Source organism: Garra rufa, chromosome 7 (genome assembly GCF_049309525.1).
Source record: "Garra rufa chromosome 7, GarRuf1.0, whole genome shotgun sequence".
NCBI lineage: Eukaryota > Metazoa > Chordata > Actinopteri > Cypriniformes > Cyprinidae > Garra > Garra rufa.
The window spans coordinates 25,204,954-25,220,502 of record NC_133367.1 but is presented as its reverse complement, the minus strand read 5'-3'; the positions used below and the strand labels follow the sequence as shown (position 1 = coordinate 25,220,502).

General features: G+C 36.3%; 2 protein-coding genes across 2 annotated transcripts; both read left to right on the top strand.

Annotated features, from left to right (window-relative positions):
* Window positions 1–1,474, top strand: gpr88 (G protein-coupled receptor 88). The gene has a single exon (XM_073844935.1). It carries the CDS (start codon window positions 228–230, stop codon window positions 1,281–1,283), a length of 1,056 nt encoding a protein of 351 aa, XP_073701036.1. The 5' UTR covers window positions 1–227; the 3' UTR covers window positions 1,284–1,474.
* Window positions 1,475–4,236: 2,762 nt separating this feature from the next.
* Window positions 4,237–14,212, top strand: vcam1b (vascular cell adhesion molecule 1b). The gene is made up of 10 exons (XM_073844216.1): window positions 4,237–4,342; window positions 5,947–6,219; window positions 6,753–7,058; window positions 7,183–7,443; window positions 7,887–8,162; window positions 8,920–9,195; window positions 10,176–10,487; window positions 10,569–10,844; window positions 11,054–11,314; window positions 13,550–14,212. Exons 1-10 carry the CDS (start codon window positions 4,300–4,302, stop codon window positions 13,705–13,707), a joined length of 2,442 nt encoding a protein of 813 aa, XP_073700317.1. The 5' UTR covers window positions 4,237–4,299; the 3' UTR covers window positions 13,708–14,212.
* The last annotated feature ends 1,337 nt before the right edge of the window (window positions 14,213–15,549 follow it).

The following is a 15,549-nucleotide window of genomic DNA, read 5'->3' as shown; positions in this document are numbered from 1 at the left end:
CCTAGGAATAATGAACAACACGTGAGAATACAGCGTGGGCTCCTGTTGATCTCACGCCTCTCGTACTCACACACGCGCACACACACACACGCTCACGCGCGCACACACTTATAAACCGATTCTCCACCGCAGCATCGCCAAAAGGAGCCATGCTCTCTCACACACACGTTCCTCACACGATGTGAGATGGGATGAGATGAGATGACATTATCCGCAGATCTCACATCATGCCAAACGACACAGACGTGCCGCTGTCGGCGTGCGCTCTGGGACGCGGCTCGCGCATCTCCCTCGCCACCGTCTACTCCTTCATGTGCGTGCTGGGAACCGTCCTCAACCTGCTGGTGATCTATCTGGTGGTGACGTTCAAGAAGCTCCGCACTGCAAGCAATGCGTTTATCGTGAACGGCTGCGTGGCGGATCTTCTGGTTTGCGCTTTCTGGATGCCCCACGAAGCGGTGGCCACCTCCACCGGGACTTTTTTGGTGATCGGCTACCAGGCGTTCAAGGAGGCGCTGCTCTTTTTGGGAATCACCGTTTCGCTCCTCTCGCACTCGCTTATTGCAGTCAACAGGTATGTGTTGATCACCAAAACGCCTGCTGTGTATCAAAGCCTGTATCAGAAGAGAAACACCGAATGGATGATCGCAGGATCGTGGTTGATCTCTTTGGGCTCCTTGTTTCCCTGGATAACGTCGTTTCGGTATCCGCCCGAGAGGTGCCGGGACGCCCAAGACGCTGAAGACGCTTCGTTCGCTAAGGGAACGTCCATGTCTGTTTTGTCTAGTCGGTTTGCTACCGGCACCCTTGCGTTCACCATCATCGGCCAAACTTTGGTTGTGGTGTACTGCTACTTTAAAATCTTCCGCCGAGTGCAAATAAGTGTGAAACGAGTCAGCATTTTGAATTTCCAAATCGTGAACAATCTTCCCTATTCGTTTCCTAGAAAGGACAAGCGACTCGGGTTTTACGTTCTCGCGGTCTGCTTTATTTTCATCCTCACGACCGAACCGATTTTTTGGGTTCTCGTCGCGGGACTATTCGCCCAGGTGTCCGTCAAACTTTGGACGTCGACGTGGATTGTGTTCTGCACTATATTCATATCCAATCCTTTCCTGTACACTTGGAAGAACGAGGAGTTTCGCAAGTCCTTCAGGTCTGTGATGAGAGGGGACTTCTTGCGTGGATCCACGGTTGGAGTCGAGCCCATCACCATCAACACTATTTCTCACATCTTTCCCAGACAAAACAGCCGCAGGGCTTTTCTGGGAGAGATGAACTGAGATAGACCTGCGAATGCTTATGAGTACTGTGGCCAAATTTCGCTCGTGCCTGTCTGAGATGCTTCTATACAATCTGCTGGTGGTTTTTTTTCAGTCACGACGAGCTGCATGTGGTTTACAGTGTTTTGTAAGGTTTTTGTAATATTTTTGTGGAAAGTGTGAAGTGTTTTTTGCACAACTGTGACGGCTGCACTGCCACTTTTTCAATGAGAAATGTTTATGAATGTTCAAATAAATAAGAAAAATCTCAGCTTTGAGTCGTTTGTCATCTTCATTTGTAATTTGTAAGTATTATAAAAATGAATAGTAATGATTTAATATTTTATATAGAATGTTTTTAATTTTTGGTAAGATGTCGAATGATTTTAGTTTTTTATATGATTATTTTTTCATTTTAATTAATATTTCTAATCTATTAAAAGTATATTATAAAATGCTTATTTTATTGAAAATAGCATTTTATTTTAAGAGTATGTTTAATGTCAATTAAATTCATATTTTAAATTCGAAGTAATATGTATAATATTATTATCGAAAATGCTTAATTTGAAATATCTATTTAATGGCTTGTTTAAAAGATCAGTTATATTAATAGATTTTATTTTGAATTAATATTCATAGTGTATTAATATTACTCTATAAAATGCTTAATATTGTAAGAGTATTTAAAAGATCAATTATATTATTATAACCACATATGTTAAAATTTTTAGTAAGGTTTTATTTGTACTTTATATTCATAAAGGATAATAATAATATTTATTATTATAATAAATGATAATATCCATATATGATAATATGCTAAACATTTTATTTAACAGTGCTTTTTTAAATCTCTATATATTAATATATTTGATATATTTAATGATTTTTATTTAACAGTGTGATGTTTTCATTTGAATTAAGATTTGTGGTGTATTAATATTATATAAAATGCTTTTTTATATAATATAAATTATTTTATTTTAAGAGTGTTCATTATCAATTATATACACTTTATTTTGAATTAATATTCATTAAGTAAATTAATAATCTCATTATATAAAATGCTTAATTTTAATTTAATATTGCATTTTTAACAGCTTGTTTAAAAGATCAGTAATATTAATAGATTTTATTTTGAATTAATATTCATAGTGTATTAATATTATTTTACATAAAATATTAACACTGTATTTAATTTAACATGTTTAGAATATAAATTATATTATAAATTATTTTGAAATAATGTTCATAAAGTGTAATAATAAAAATATAAGTGCATTTGGTATATTAAGTAAAATATTATATTGAATATAATATAATATAAATATTAAATTCTATTATTCATAAAGGTTAATAATAATAATATTCATATTTGAGGAAAATAATAATATATACACAGCGTAAAATGTATTTATTTTTATATATTTAAAATATCAGTTATATTACTATATTTCTAAATAAATATTCGATTTGTACTTAATATTCATAAATGATGATGATAATAATAATAATATAAGCATATAGGATAATAAAAATAATAAATAAAATGAAAAACATTTTAATTAACAGCTTGTTTAAAAGATCAACTATATTAATAGATTTTATTCAGAATTAATATTCAAAATGTATTAATATAACATTAACATTTACTGAACATTTTATCAGTGTATTTTATTTAACATATTTAAAATATCAATTATATTACTGTCATTTTGAAATAATGTTCAAAAATGTATTATTGATAAAAACATTTTTAAAAATGCTTATTTTTAATATTACATTAATATTTTATGTGCACTTAAAATTCATAAAGGATAATAATAAGGGTAATATCCATATAGAATAATAATAATAATATATAGAATGCTTAACATTTTATTTAATAGTACATTTTTTATTTAACAGCTTGCTTAAAAGATTAGTTATATTTTTATTTTATTGATTTTGTTTAAAATATCAATTATATTACTTAAAGTCATTTTAAAATAGTGTTCAGAAAGTGTATTAATGATAAAAAATATGCAAAATGCTTATTTTTTGTATTTTATTCATATTTTATTTTTGCTTAATATTCATAGGCAATAATAATAAAATTATAATATCCATATAGAATAAGAATAATGATTAAAAAGCTTAACATTTTGTTTGATAGTGCATGTTTTCTGTTTAACAGCTTGATGTTGATAATATAATTATTAAAATATTTTATATATTTATACACCATCATTTATTATGCAAAAGTATTAATAATTACATTTTTAGACTATTTTTTCAGTCAGTTATGTACAATTTTTTCCCCATCATCTAAAAAGTCCAAAAATTGTGTTTTCTTCTTTCCTTTTCATCAAGTGTTTGAACAGGACGAAACTTTGACATGGTGATAAAAAGTTCCATCTAGTCATATCCGCTCTTAAACACTCGCTTACATAACCCTCAGACTCTATTGTTAAAAACCTGAGCAAGCATCTGTGCAAGCAACCTGTACAAAACAAGTGGAAAACAGCATTATAAAAGATGTATTTAAAAATACAGATGTACATCTTTAGTTAACAAAATATATTCAAACGGATGAATTATAACTTATAAGAAGTACAGTAATTAAACCCTTTAAAATAAACCAATTAGGCCTACAGAGATCACCTCAGCCTCCATCTCTATAAATAGAACTGCTTCTTGCAGATTCAGCATTTCTGGGAAAAAAAACTTACCAGCCCAAGCTTGTATAAACATCGGGAGTTATTTTAATATGCAATCAGTCAATGGTAATTCATAATGGAAATGTTATCTTCAAAGTTATTTCCTGTAATTGGGAAGAACCCCTTCAGAACAGCAGGGGGAGCCTGCGGAGGGACGGAGAACACAAAGCATGGGGCTGGGAAATTCCTCCACCGCTTTTTTGGAGTGCTGAGGAGGTGGGTTACGATCCCTCCCCCTTCTACTATAAATCCCATCCAGAGCTGAATGAAAGAAAGCATATTAACTCGGGTTTACTCTCTTGGAGATCTCTGGACGTTCTTCAGAAGTGGACACCATGAATTCAGCTTTGCTGTTGACTCTGCTTCTGCCGGTTGCAGGTACGTTCATAACTTTGCTCAAGACTTTCTAGTAGATGTCGGTGTTTTGTATGCTAAGTATTTTGCATATTTTAACATAATTTAGAGTCTTGCCATCTGCTCCTCTTTTAGGCATTGCAGCTGCAATCAGGGCTGTTATTTAAAAAAAAATCAACATTTTTAACTTGTAAATATCTAAAACTTAAGTAAAAATTAATCAAATGTATACACTACCAGTCAAAAGTTTTTGAACAGTAAGATTTTTAATGTTTTTTGTCTCACCAAGCCTGCGTTTATTTGATTCGAAAACTACAATTTTGAATTATTTTTACTTTTTAAAATAGCTCTTTTCTATTTGAATATGTTTTAAAATCTAATTTATTTCTGCGATTTCAAAGCTGAATTTTTAGCATTACTCCAGTCATGTGCACGTGATTCTTCAGAAATCATTTTAATATTCTGATTCGCTGCTCAAAAAACATTTATTGTTATTAATTATGTTGAAAGCAGCTTTAGTATATGTTTTTCAGGTTTCTTTGATGAATAGCAAATTCAGCATTTATCTGAAATAAAAAATAAAAATAAATAAATATTGTTATCATCACTTTTGATCAATTTAAAGCATACTTGCTAAATAAAAGTATTAATTTCTACCATTTATTCCCCCCGACTTCTGAATGGTATAGTCTATAATGTTATAAAAGCTTTCAAGAATCTTGAAAAAAAAAAGACTTTTAACTGTTTTAAATATTGATAATAATAATAATAATAATAATAATAATAATAATAATAATAATAAAGTTTCTTGAGCATCATATCAACATATGAGAATGATTTCTGAAGAGTCACATGACACTGAAGACTGGAGTAATTATACTAAGCTTTGAAAACAGGAATAAATTAAATTTTTAAATATATTCAAATAGAAAGCAGTTATTTGAAATGGTAAAAATATTCAATATTTTACTGTTTTTTTCTGTACTTCAAATCAAATAAATGCAGGCTTTGTGAGCAGAAGAGACTTCTATAAAAAAACACATAAATCTTACTGTTCAAAAACTTTTGACTTGTAGTGCATAGAGTATAGTGTATTTAAATAAAAACTACTAAAAATGACAAAAAAAATACAATGACTAAAACTTTTAATACAACACAGCTAAAAACAACATAAAATATAAACGAAATCAAAATATTAATAACTCGTATTTCAATGCTAAAATAGCACTGATTTTAATAAATTATTCTATTTATTGCAACCTTTTATTTGTTTTTATTGTTCAGTTGATTGTTTTTTTTTAGTAGGCTATAATTACTTATATTTTAATCATAAAATAGTATTACCACCATATATGCAAATTCGAGCCTTATAAAATATCTTTACTTTATACATAAATCTTCCATAACCGCATATGCAACGTATTTGATATACATAAGAAGTAATGATGCTGAAAATTCAGCTTTGATCACAGGAATAAAGTACATTTTAAAATATATTCAAATAGAAAACAGTTATTTTAAATAGTAAAAATCTTTCAAAATGTTACTGTTTTTGCTGTACTTTGGATCAAATAAATGCATAATTATGCATAATTATTTTACTTACTTTTAACTCTTCTCTTGAACAGTTGTTTCCCACGGAGTGAACCTGCCCCCCAAAGTTCTGTTTAAAGTGGGCGAGAGGAAAGAGTTGACTTGCAGCATGTCCTCCTGCCCAGAGACAGTGAAGTTTTCTTGGACCACTTTAGAAGACAGACCGATATTCGCCACTATTGATTCACGGGACAAAGAATCTGTGCTGGTCTTCGACAATGTGGCATACCATCACGAAAACACCATACTGTGCAAAGCAACCTGTGGAATGGAGACAAAACAGGCGAAAACGGCGATTAAAGTTTATTGTGAGTTCATTTTCAACTTCACTATATATATGTATATATTATAATGCACTGTTAGCAGAGACCGGGGTAAGTTGTCTCAACTTTTACTCCAAAATTGAGATATGTGAAATCTGACCCCAGTCTCTTATTTCCTACCTGATCTCACGACGAAAACGTACCTGTGGGAACTTTTTCGCAAGGCGCGAAATACCAATAGGTACATATCACTGCAGTTTCCAAACAGAAATGAACACTAGAGACGGTAAAAAAAACATGACTCACTATGAAAGATCTGAAAGATGAGGGTGATATGTACAAAACCAACGTCACATAAAACGTACCAAACTGAACACTCCTTTAGCGCCACTCAGTGGACATTTCACACCGAAGATGTCACGAAATGTACATGAAACGTGAAAAAATTCCAACAGGTTTGTTTTCGTCATGAGATCAGGTTGTTTATTTCATAACTGATGCTATATACGAATATACGAATCACTCATTTCATAGTTTTTGCTTGTCGGCTAATATTTAAGCCTTGGACTCCATTTCAGCTTTTCCTACAAACCCAGTTATATCCGGATATGATCGCTTGAAACTGGGTGAGGAAACCATTTTGGCCTGTGAAGTGTCTTCTATATATCCTTCGGAGTACCTTGAAGTGCAGTGGCTCATTGGAGACAAAGTTCTTCAGACTGATGAGGGAGAACTCGACAAAGACGCATATTCATTTCCTTACACATTCACACCTTCAAGTGAGGATGATGGAAAGGTGATAACATGCAGCGCAACACTCCATGTGGATGATATACCATCTGATGAGAGGACCAAGGAGACGTCTGTACACATGAGCGTTCTCTGTAAGCTACACTTGCACATATTAATGTATCTAAAAATTAAACCCAAAACGGATGTAGGAATTAAACTTCCTCCCTAAAGAAGATGACCTCCAATGATCATTGGTTTTTCCTATTGCTTTCACAGCTGCACCGCATAACGTTAAAGTGTCTGGAGCGACCGCCGTCCCACTGGGATCCAGTTTAACTTTGACCTGTGAGGCTGAGGGCAAGCCGAAGCCTGAGTTTACATGGACGGCTCTTAAACCAGATGGCCAGTCTGTGGAAATGGGAAAGGACCAAGATCTCTTCGTGCAAGACGTGTCCTTGTCGGATGCTGGTACTTACCATTGTGACATTACCAATGACTTGGGAAGGCAAAGGGCCAGCGTTTCAGTAGTCGTTCAAGGTTAGTGGTTCATTTATAGGGATAGTTTAATTCTGTCATTACAAACTCGTATGTCGTTCCAAACCTGTAAGATCTTCGCTCAGTTTTTAGAACACAAATTAAAATATTTTTGATGAAATCTGAAAGGTCTAACCACTGACGTTAATCGATGTCCTCACTACCTTTCTGGGCCTTGAACATGGTAGTTGCATTGGTGCCGATGCAAGGTCAGAAAGCTCTCAGATTTCATCAAAAATATCCTAATTTGTCTTCCTAAGATGAACGAAGGTCTTACAAGTTTGGAACGACATAAGGGGGAGTAATGACAGAATTCCCAGGCCTGTTGTTTTTTCCAGATCCAGTCGCCCACTTAGTTTCCTGTTCTTTCTTCAACTGTGCTGTCTAAATAAAGATGAAAACATTGCTTTGTTTCCAATTAACCTGATTTTCGTTTTTCTTGGCAGCACCTCCTATGGATACCCTCATTGTAGCCAATCCACAATCCACTCTGAAGGAAGGAGACTCGGTGAGCATTTCCTGCAAGTCCAGCAGCGTTCCAGTGACACACGTGGTGCTCAGTAGGAGGGTGAAAGGTGTAGATGAAGAGCTAATGTCTAGTAAAGGGGCAGAAGCATCCGTTGCCATACCCTCCGTCAAGCTGGCCGACGCTGGCACATTTGTTTGTGAGGCTTTCAATGAGTATGGCAGTCAGAAGACCACTCTCAATCTAACCGTTAAAGGTAAGACCTTGAACGTCTGGTATTAGTGGATATTGTTGGTACAAATATTGATCTTGTTGAGTGCAGTTACAGTATGGGTTGTAATGGTGTGTAAAAGTAAGAGCTTTCACACTGGAGGAACCTTTTTATAGTTCTTAGAACTATTGGCCGAAGTCCATGCTTTTTGGCAGCCACTAGGAATGGTTTTAGTTCTAGGAAATCCTATTGGGGGAACTATATTACTTCCTACTTCAGGGTAGGGTCTAAAACAGTTCTATAGGAACTACGATGTACGATGTGTACGATGATTGGCCAAATACATACGAAACACAATCTACCCGGCATTTTTAAAAGCAGTGTACAAATATTTACTCCACGAATATGAAAAACAGATAACAGATTTTCATGCTCTTTCAATCACGTAAATTGTGTGTTTACATCCCATTGCCATCACGAAACCCACGACACACAACGTTTATGGCGTCCTCTATTCACCAATTCTTGACGTTTGTAAATGCTGCGAATAAAGACGTTACCGTCAGCCGCTTCAGAGTTCCTGCTGGTGGTGCGAATTTTACCAGGAAAATGCCCGATGGGAAAATTGGTTCTCTAGGAACCACCATCCTGGCTAGTTCCTAGATATAAGTTCTTAGAACTACGCAGTGTGAAAGCCCCTACTGAAAGGTTGAATCAGTTGTAGTCTATTATCTCCTAAATGAGTAACACTGAGATTCAGTTTGAGGCACCGAGACAAATTCTCTCTTTTTTTTCCGCACAGCTCATTTGCTAGAAGTGGCGCTACAACCGGAAGGCGAGGTTGTGTTGGAGAAAGGCTCCAGCCTGGTCCTCTCCTGTCAGGCTTCAGGTTGCCCTCAACCCGAGTTCTCCTGGAAGAATCTTGCAAATATGTCGATCCTCAGGCAAATTAAGACAGATCGCTTCCAGTCCCAGCTGTTTTTCAATCTAGTAGAGTTGGAAGACGAGGGATCTTACCTTTGTGAGGTCACATGTGGCTCGATCAAGAAGTCCAAGCAGACCGACCTGAAGGTGTTCTGTAAGTATCTCGAAAGGTTTACTATCCAGTCTCGAGTTTACGTAAAAAATTGTTTTCATGGGGAAGAGTCTTCAAACGTTGTACTAAGTAGTAACAGGTTGAAGAACCGAGAGTTTTCGACATCTCATGGTGAAATATATTTCTAGGGCTGGCAAAATAAATCGATGCATTGATTCTGCGATATTCCAAATTCATCACAATTCTTTCTTGAATCGATTCTTGGTGCAATTACTTGACTCAGCCGAAGGCACAAGCACTCTTCAGTGCTCTTCTTCGTAAGCATTCTTTAGAGCACCATCTGCTGTTAAAAACTAAGCTCAGATTCCAGAGAGAATCACAATGCTTTTCGAAAATCTCAGAATCGATCAACAAATCGTGGTGCATTGATTTATCGTCACAGCCCTGGTCATTTCTACATCACTAGCATCACCAGATGGAATCGAAAAAGTTTTCCAAACATTCCCCTCATCTACCATTGGTTGACAAAGCAAATAATCCCATCTAAAATTCATTGACCCAATATTGTGTTTGACTAGTTGGGAGTTCCCTTCCCTTTAACTCCTCAGAGTTTGAGTTGAGTCATCGGGGAACAGTAATTTAAGTCTCTTTGTGGAAAGTTATAAAAATAGCTCTCTTTGACATAGGCTTGATGCAGGAAATAGAGCATTTATTATATGTTCCAGAATGAGAATGAAGACTTTAGAGGTTATCAAAGTGGATAATGTTGTCAACATATAAAACTCCTTTGATAGAAAGCATCATTGCTTTATAGGCCATAGAGACTGTCTTAAACTGTTCTGTTGCTCTCAACGGACATCAGCTCTTAGAATGTGTGAGGGAGTGTTGCTTTGTTTACATTACTTCTTGTACTTGTTGTATGAGCTGTCCTCAGTCAAGGCTCTCCTTAATCTCATTGTATTTATAACCCGGTGTCTATTTATACTTAAATGCTTAGATATTCCATTTTCTTCTCTTATCAGCATTCCCAACAAGTCCTTTCGTAAGAAACTCTGGACCTTCACTTGTGGGAGAGATTATAAAATTGTCCTGTACTGTTCTGGAAGTTTTCCCAGCCAACCTTTTCCAAATCCTTTGGATGGATGGAGAAAGAGAAATTCTTTCGGAAACTGGGTCATTTTTAAGTGGTACAACAGATCTGTCTTCAGAGTATTCTTACCGTGTAAACACGGAAGACCAGGACAAACGCATCACCTGCAAAGTTTTACTGGAAATGCATGGTGTGCCAGCCGCTCAGGCAGTAAAGACGGCATCTACTGTGTTGTCCATTCACTGTAAGTGAAGGTTGTTTCTTTGCTCTTTTCAAAAATGACTTTGTCTTGGTTCTTTTTTTTTACGTTGTGTTCTTTTTACAGATCCCCCGAGAGCAACCAGAATTACTGTGAGCCCAGTGACGCAGTTGAAGGAAGGAGAATCCTTGAGCATTTCTTGCCTTTCTGACAGCTTTCCAGTGGGGCGCACCGTGCTGTACAGGGTGATGGATGGCGTACAAACAGAGCTAGTGACCAGTGATGCACTTGAAACATTGTTTACCATCCCTCGTGTCAAGTTGGATGACTCTGGCGTCTATACTTGTGAAACCTCTAATATGTATGGAAGCCACAATGATAGTGTGGAGATCACAGTGAAAGGTAAGTTACTAATTACATCCGTATCCACACTATCAACATGTTGTAGTATTTGAAATATCAACAGTTGAAATTTTTGAAGTGCCTTGCTCTCCATTTTGCCTTGTTCTCCTTTAATCATAATGGTGAAATTTCGATTCCACTGTGTTTTTGCTCTTATTAAGTGGATCCTGTCCAGGCAACTGATTATTATTATGCCTCTTTTATCCCAGCACCACCCAGGAACACGACAGTGGAGATCTTTCCATCCACGGATGTTCAAGAGGGGCAGAATATCACCATCTGTTGTCACTCCGTGAGCTTCCCTCCACCTGCGGTGGTCCTCAGCAAGCTGGATAGTGAGAAAAATGTCTACTCTGTTGATGGTGTATTCCTGCTGATCAACCTCACTCCCAACGACACAGGTCTATATCAGGTCAATGTCACCAACGACCTGGGCTACGAGACGGAGACTTTTACTATCAATGTGATTGGTGAGTGAAACTGGTCATACTTCATATTAGGTTACTGTAATTCTAAGTACATTGAATATTTAGACCTAACAAGTTTAGCAGAAGTAACTTGTTCAAATTGACAAAATTTCAACTGGTCGGCCAATATTTAATGCTTATGTGAAATATTGGTACCCATGTGCAACCAAATTCGCATACTGTCTACTATATTTGGCTAGGAATGAACTTGTCATTGTTATGTGATATCTGGCATTAATTGCATCGCTTCACTGATATCCAGCAACAGTTGCGTCGCTTCACTGCCATTCACATCTTATCTCTCATGGCCTGATGGCATAGTAAAGTGTCCATCAGATGCTTTATGAATATTTTAGGAATTTCCAAGGGGCAACCTCCCGCTCTCTCTATTGAAACCAACACGGAAGTGACTTAAACTGCAGTTCATGCACTGGCCGCTAGAGACTGGCTGCAGAAGGGAGTCAGTCCCATTGACTCCCCATGTTAAAATGCCCAACTTTACAGCAGAAAAAAGTATGTTTACAGCCTGGTTCAAAAAATGGTTTTGGTCTCTATAGCTAGTTTTGCCCTTCATGTCAACTGTGAGGGGGGTGAATTTTTTTATAACTCATCCGTTTAAGTTATATTAAGCCTTAAAGTTCTGCATAATTAAGGGCGTGGTCACTTGAGTGACAGGGGGATTGCCCCCGCTGTCACCACTGTCGCGCTAGGTGGGCGTGGTTTCAGCAACAAGCTCCACCCACGTCCCGTCTTTTTGCCCATTTTTGATTATCCGGGAGTGACGCACGGTGACGCGTTCCAAGATGGCGACGGCCGACTCCCGCCCACCATAGGCTTCAAAATAGCACTTCAGAATCCTACGGGTGACGTCACGGATACTACGTCCATATTTTTTACAGTCTATGGGAATTTCAGAGATATTATTCTTTTCACATTCTGTTTTAAGTCAGGTTAGATGCCACATTAAAGGGATAATACTCACCCTAACTACTCACCCTCAAGGCACTCCAAACCCGTTTGTCATCCTCGGATTGCAAATTAAGATATGTTTGATGAAATCTGAGAGCTCTCTGATCCTGTATAGACTAACGCAACTACCATTTTCAAGAAACATTGTAGGGACATTGTTAAAATAGTCCATGTCCATAGTCCATATAGGGCTGCAACAAACGATTATTTTGATAATTCGATTAATTTAATGATTATTAGAACGATTAATCGACTAATCGTTGATTATTCCACTGATTAATCGGTAGGCTTTTATTATACAGCAAAAGTACAGCAAAAACAGTAAAATATTGAAATATTTTTACTATTTAAAATAACTGAATACAGTTCAATAGACTCCAAGCTTTTGAATGGTATAGTCTATAATGTTACAAAAGCTTTTTAGGCTAAAAAATCAGCTTTGAAATCACAGGAATAAATTACACTTTAAAACATATTCAGATAGAAAGCAGTTATTTTAAAGAGTAAAAATATTTCAAAATGTTACTGTTTTTGCTGTACTTTGGATCAAATAAATGCAAGCTTGGTGAGCAGAAAAGACTTCTTTAAAAACATTAAAAAGCCTTTTGTTCAAAAACTTTTGACTGGTACTGTATTATACAATTAATTTATACAAATAAATATATTTGGCACAGAATAAAATGACAGAGAGAGAAACTCTCTTTCACCATCTACATTAAATATGAGATCAAACAACTACTCGACAACAAAAATATTTGTCAACCTTCATTTTTAATCGTCGACGTTGTTGATAATGTCGACTAATCGTTTCAGCCCTGCTTCTGTGTCAGTCTTGGATGTGCATTCACGACGCAAACCCTTATAGTTTGGAACGACGTGAGGGTAAATAATTACTGACAGAATGTTCATTTTTGGATGAACTGTCCCCTTAAATGTTGAAAAGGAGGCTGTGAGGAAGACTTATAATCTTAACATTGGCATGTGCTGAATAAAAGTCATAGATCACGTAATTTTGCACAAGTTTTTGTGAGTTTTTTGCTGTCGTTTGAACTTTTTTTTTTTTTTTTTTTATTCAATTTATCGAACACACTGTAGGCCTACTTCAGTCCCTCACAGTCTCATTTTCATACCCTAACTAAGGTCTATAATAGGAAAGTATGCCTCATAGATTTTCTCAATTGCATGTGGTTAGGACAAGCAAATAATTTTGTTTACAAACATTTTACAACATATTTCAAATTTGCCAATCTCTTTGACTTTTCATTACAGAGAAACAAGCCGACCCCCCATTAGGCTGGAACGACTTTTTAATGCCTGCGATTTGCCTGGGAGTCGCTTCTTCGCTGCTCGGCGTTGTGGTGCACGTGTGGAGAGCTAGAAAGAAGGGATCATACGACCTCACCAAATGCAATCCGAGTACCGTGTAGGGTGTGTTTACATTCCATGGACTGTTTTTGGAAGTAGCTACGCTCGGCTGAACTGTCTTGTCAGGGCCCAGGGCCCCCCGTAAAGTGAGAACTGCAGGCGACTGGATTCATCACCTTGAACATTAGGTGACAATAACCCAGCTGGATGGGAACCTGCATTCTCCACAGCCAGAGACAATCAATGTGACCGTGATTTGCCGCCTATCCGCAGAGGAAGAAAATCGAACCGGTGCCGTTTCTTCGTGGTCTTGTGTTGGGAAGCGTCAGCTGTTTTAAACACCACCTTGTCTGCACTTAAAGAAGTGCTAAAGCTTGAAATACGAATGAAAAACTAAAACATAGATTTAAACATTTAAGAGAAAGTTTTAACTGAACTGTTTGGTACATTTTAGATTATCTGATGTACCCAAGTAGATACTGTGTCCTAAAAAAAATCTGTATCTAATTATGTCAAGTCTGGTCAAATGCTTTCATTTTCATATTTATTAAAATAACAGCTTTCTGTAATTTGTTCTGAGAAAGCGTTTATGGGAAATTCCGGGGATCCACAGCGTCTTTTTTAGCTTCACTTACTCTATGATATTTCACTTTCGCTTTTTGGTTTTCCTGTAAACTATCCGTTTAGCACAATGAAAGCTGGAAAGATTTAGTAAGACGTATTCACTGCATGCGTACGAGCCATTTCCGAAATTCCTAATAGAAAGGAACAAGCCGGTCAAAATAACATCTAGCACACCTTCCAAAAATAAACCACTCCACTGCGTGCCTCTTTCCTCACACCTTCTAAAAAAACATTTCTGTCCAGCAAATTAAGACCAAGCGATTCAAAATCCAGTTCCTCACTTCTTTTTTAGTGTCTTATATTGATTTTCTTTTTGTCAGTGTTGCTATAAAAGGCTGTTGCCATGGTGACCATCCAGATGCAACGGGAAAGGGGGGTGGGTCGTGTTTTCATGTTCCACAGGGAAAAGAAGGAGAAGCAAAGGTGCGAATGGAACTGTGTTCTCTTTGAAAGATGGAGGGCCACTCACCCATTTCTATTCTTAGCCTCCTCATAATAAATTTAGTACAATCTTTTTTGAAGAACCAGCAGTATTTTATCATACTTGTGCTAATGTTTGTCTTTGTTTTGACACTACATCTCACGAATGTTTCCAAAGAGGCTGGTGTTTGACTTAAGTATGATTAATAGCTTAATAGTGATGAACGACTAACTGACATCCTGTTTTATAAATGTGTTTTCCAGTAAAACACTTACTTACACTTATGCACATTTGCACTTGAAGTGTTTTTGAACTTGAATGGTGATTATGTGAGAACTGTGTGTTAGTGGTGTAAGTGCCGTCCTTGTAAACCTACTATCAGAATAATTGGATGATGGTCAAGAACATCTCATTCTTGTTCTCATAGTCTGCTGACTTCTGACTCATGTTTGAAGGAACACTTTAACAGTGATTCATCTTATCTAGTGTCTACTTTTTATCAGGGCTCCAGACAAAATGAATGCGATTTGATACAATAATAAAGAATTTAGGAACCATATGACATTTTTTTTGTTATTGGCTACAAGAATCAAGTAGTTTTTTAGGTGATAAATTAGATAATCATGAGGTACAAATGGTTGTTCAGAGTCAGACCGAATCGCTTTGAGTAACGATTCCTGCCTAGTTAACTTCAAATCGAAAAATGACTGGCGGAATTCATCAAGGGATCTACAGGTGCATCTCAATAAATTAGAATGCTGTGGAAAAGTTAATTTATTTCAGTAATTCAACTCAAATTGTAAAACGTGAGTATTAAATAAATTCAATGCACACAGACTGAAGTAGTTTAAGTCTTTGT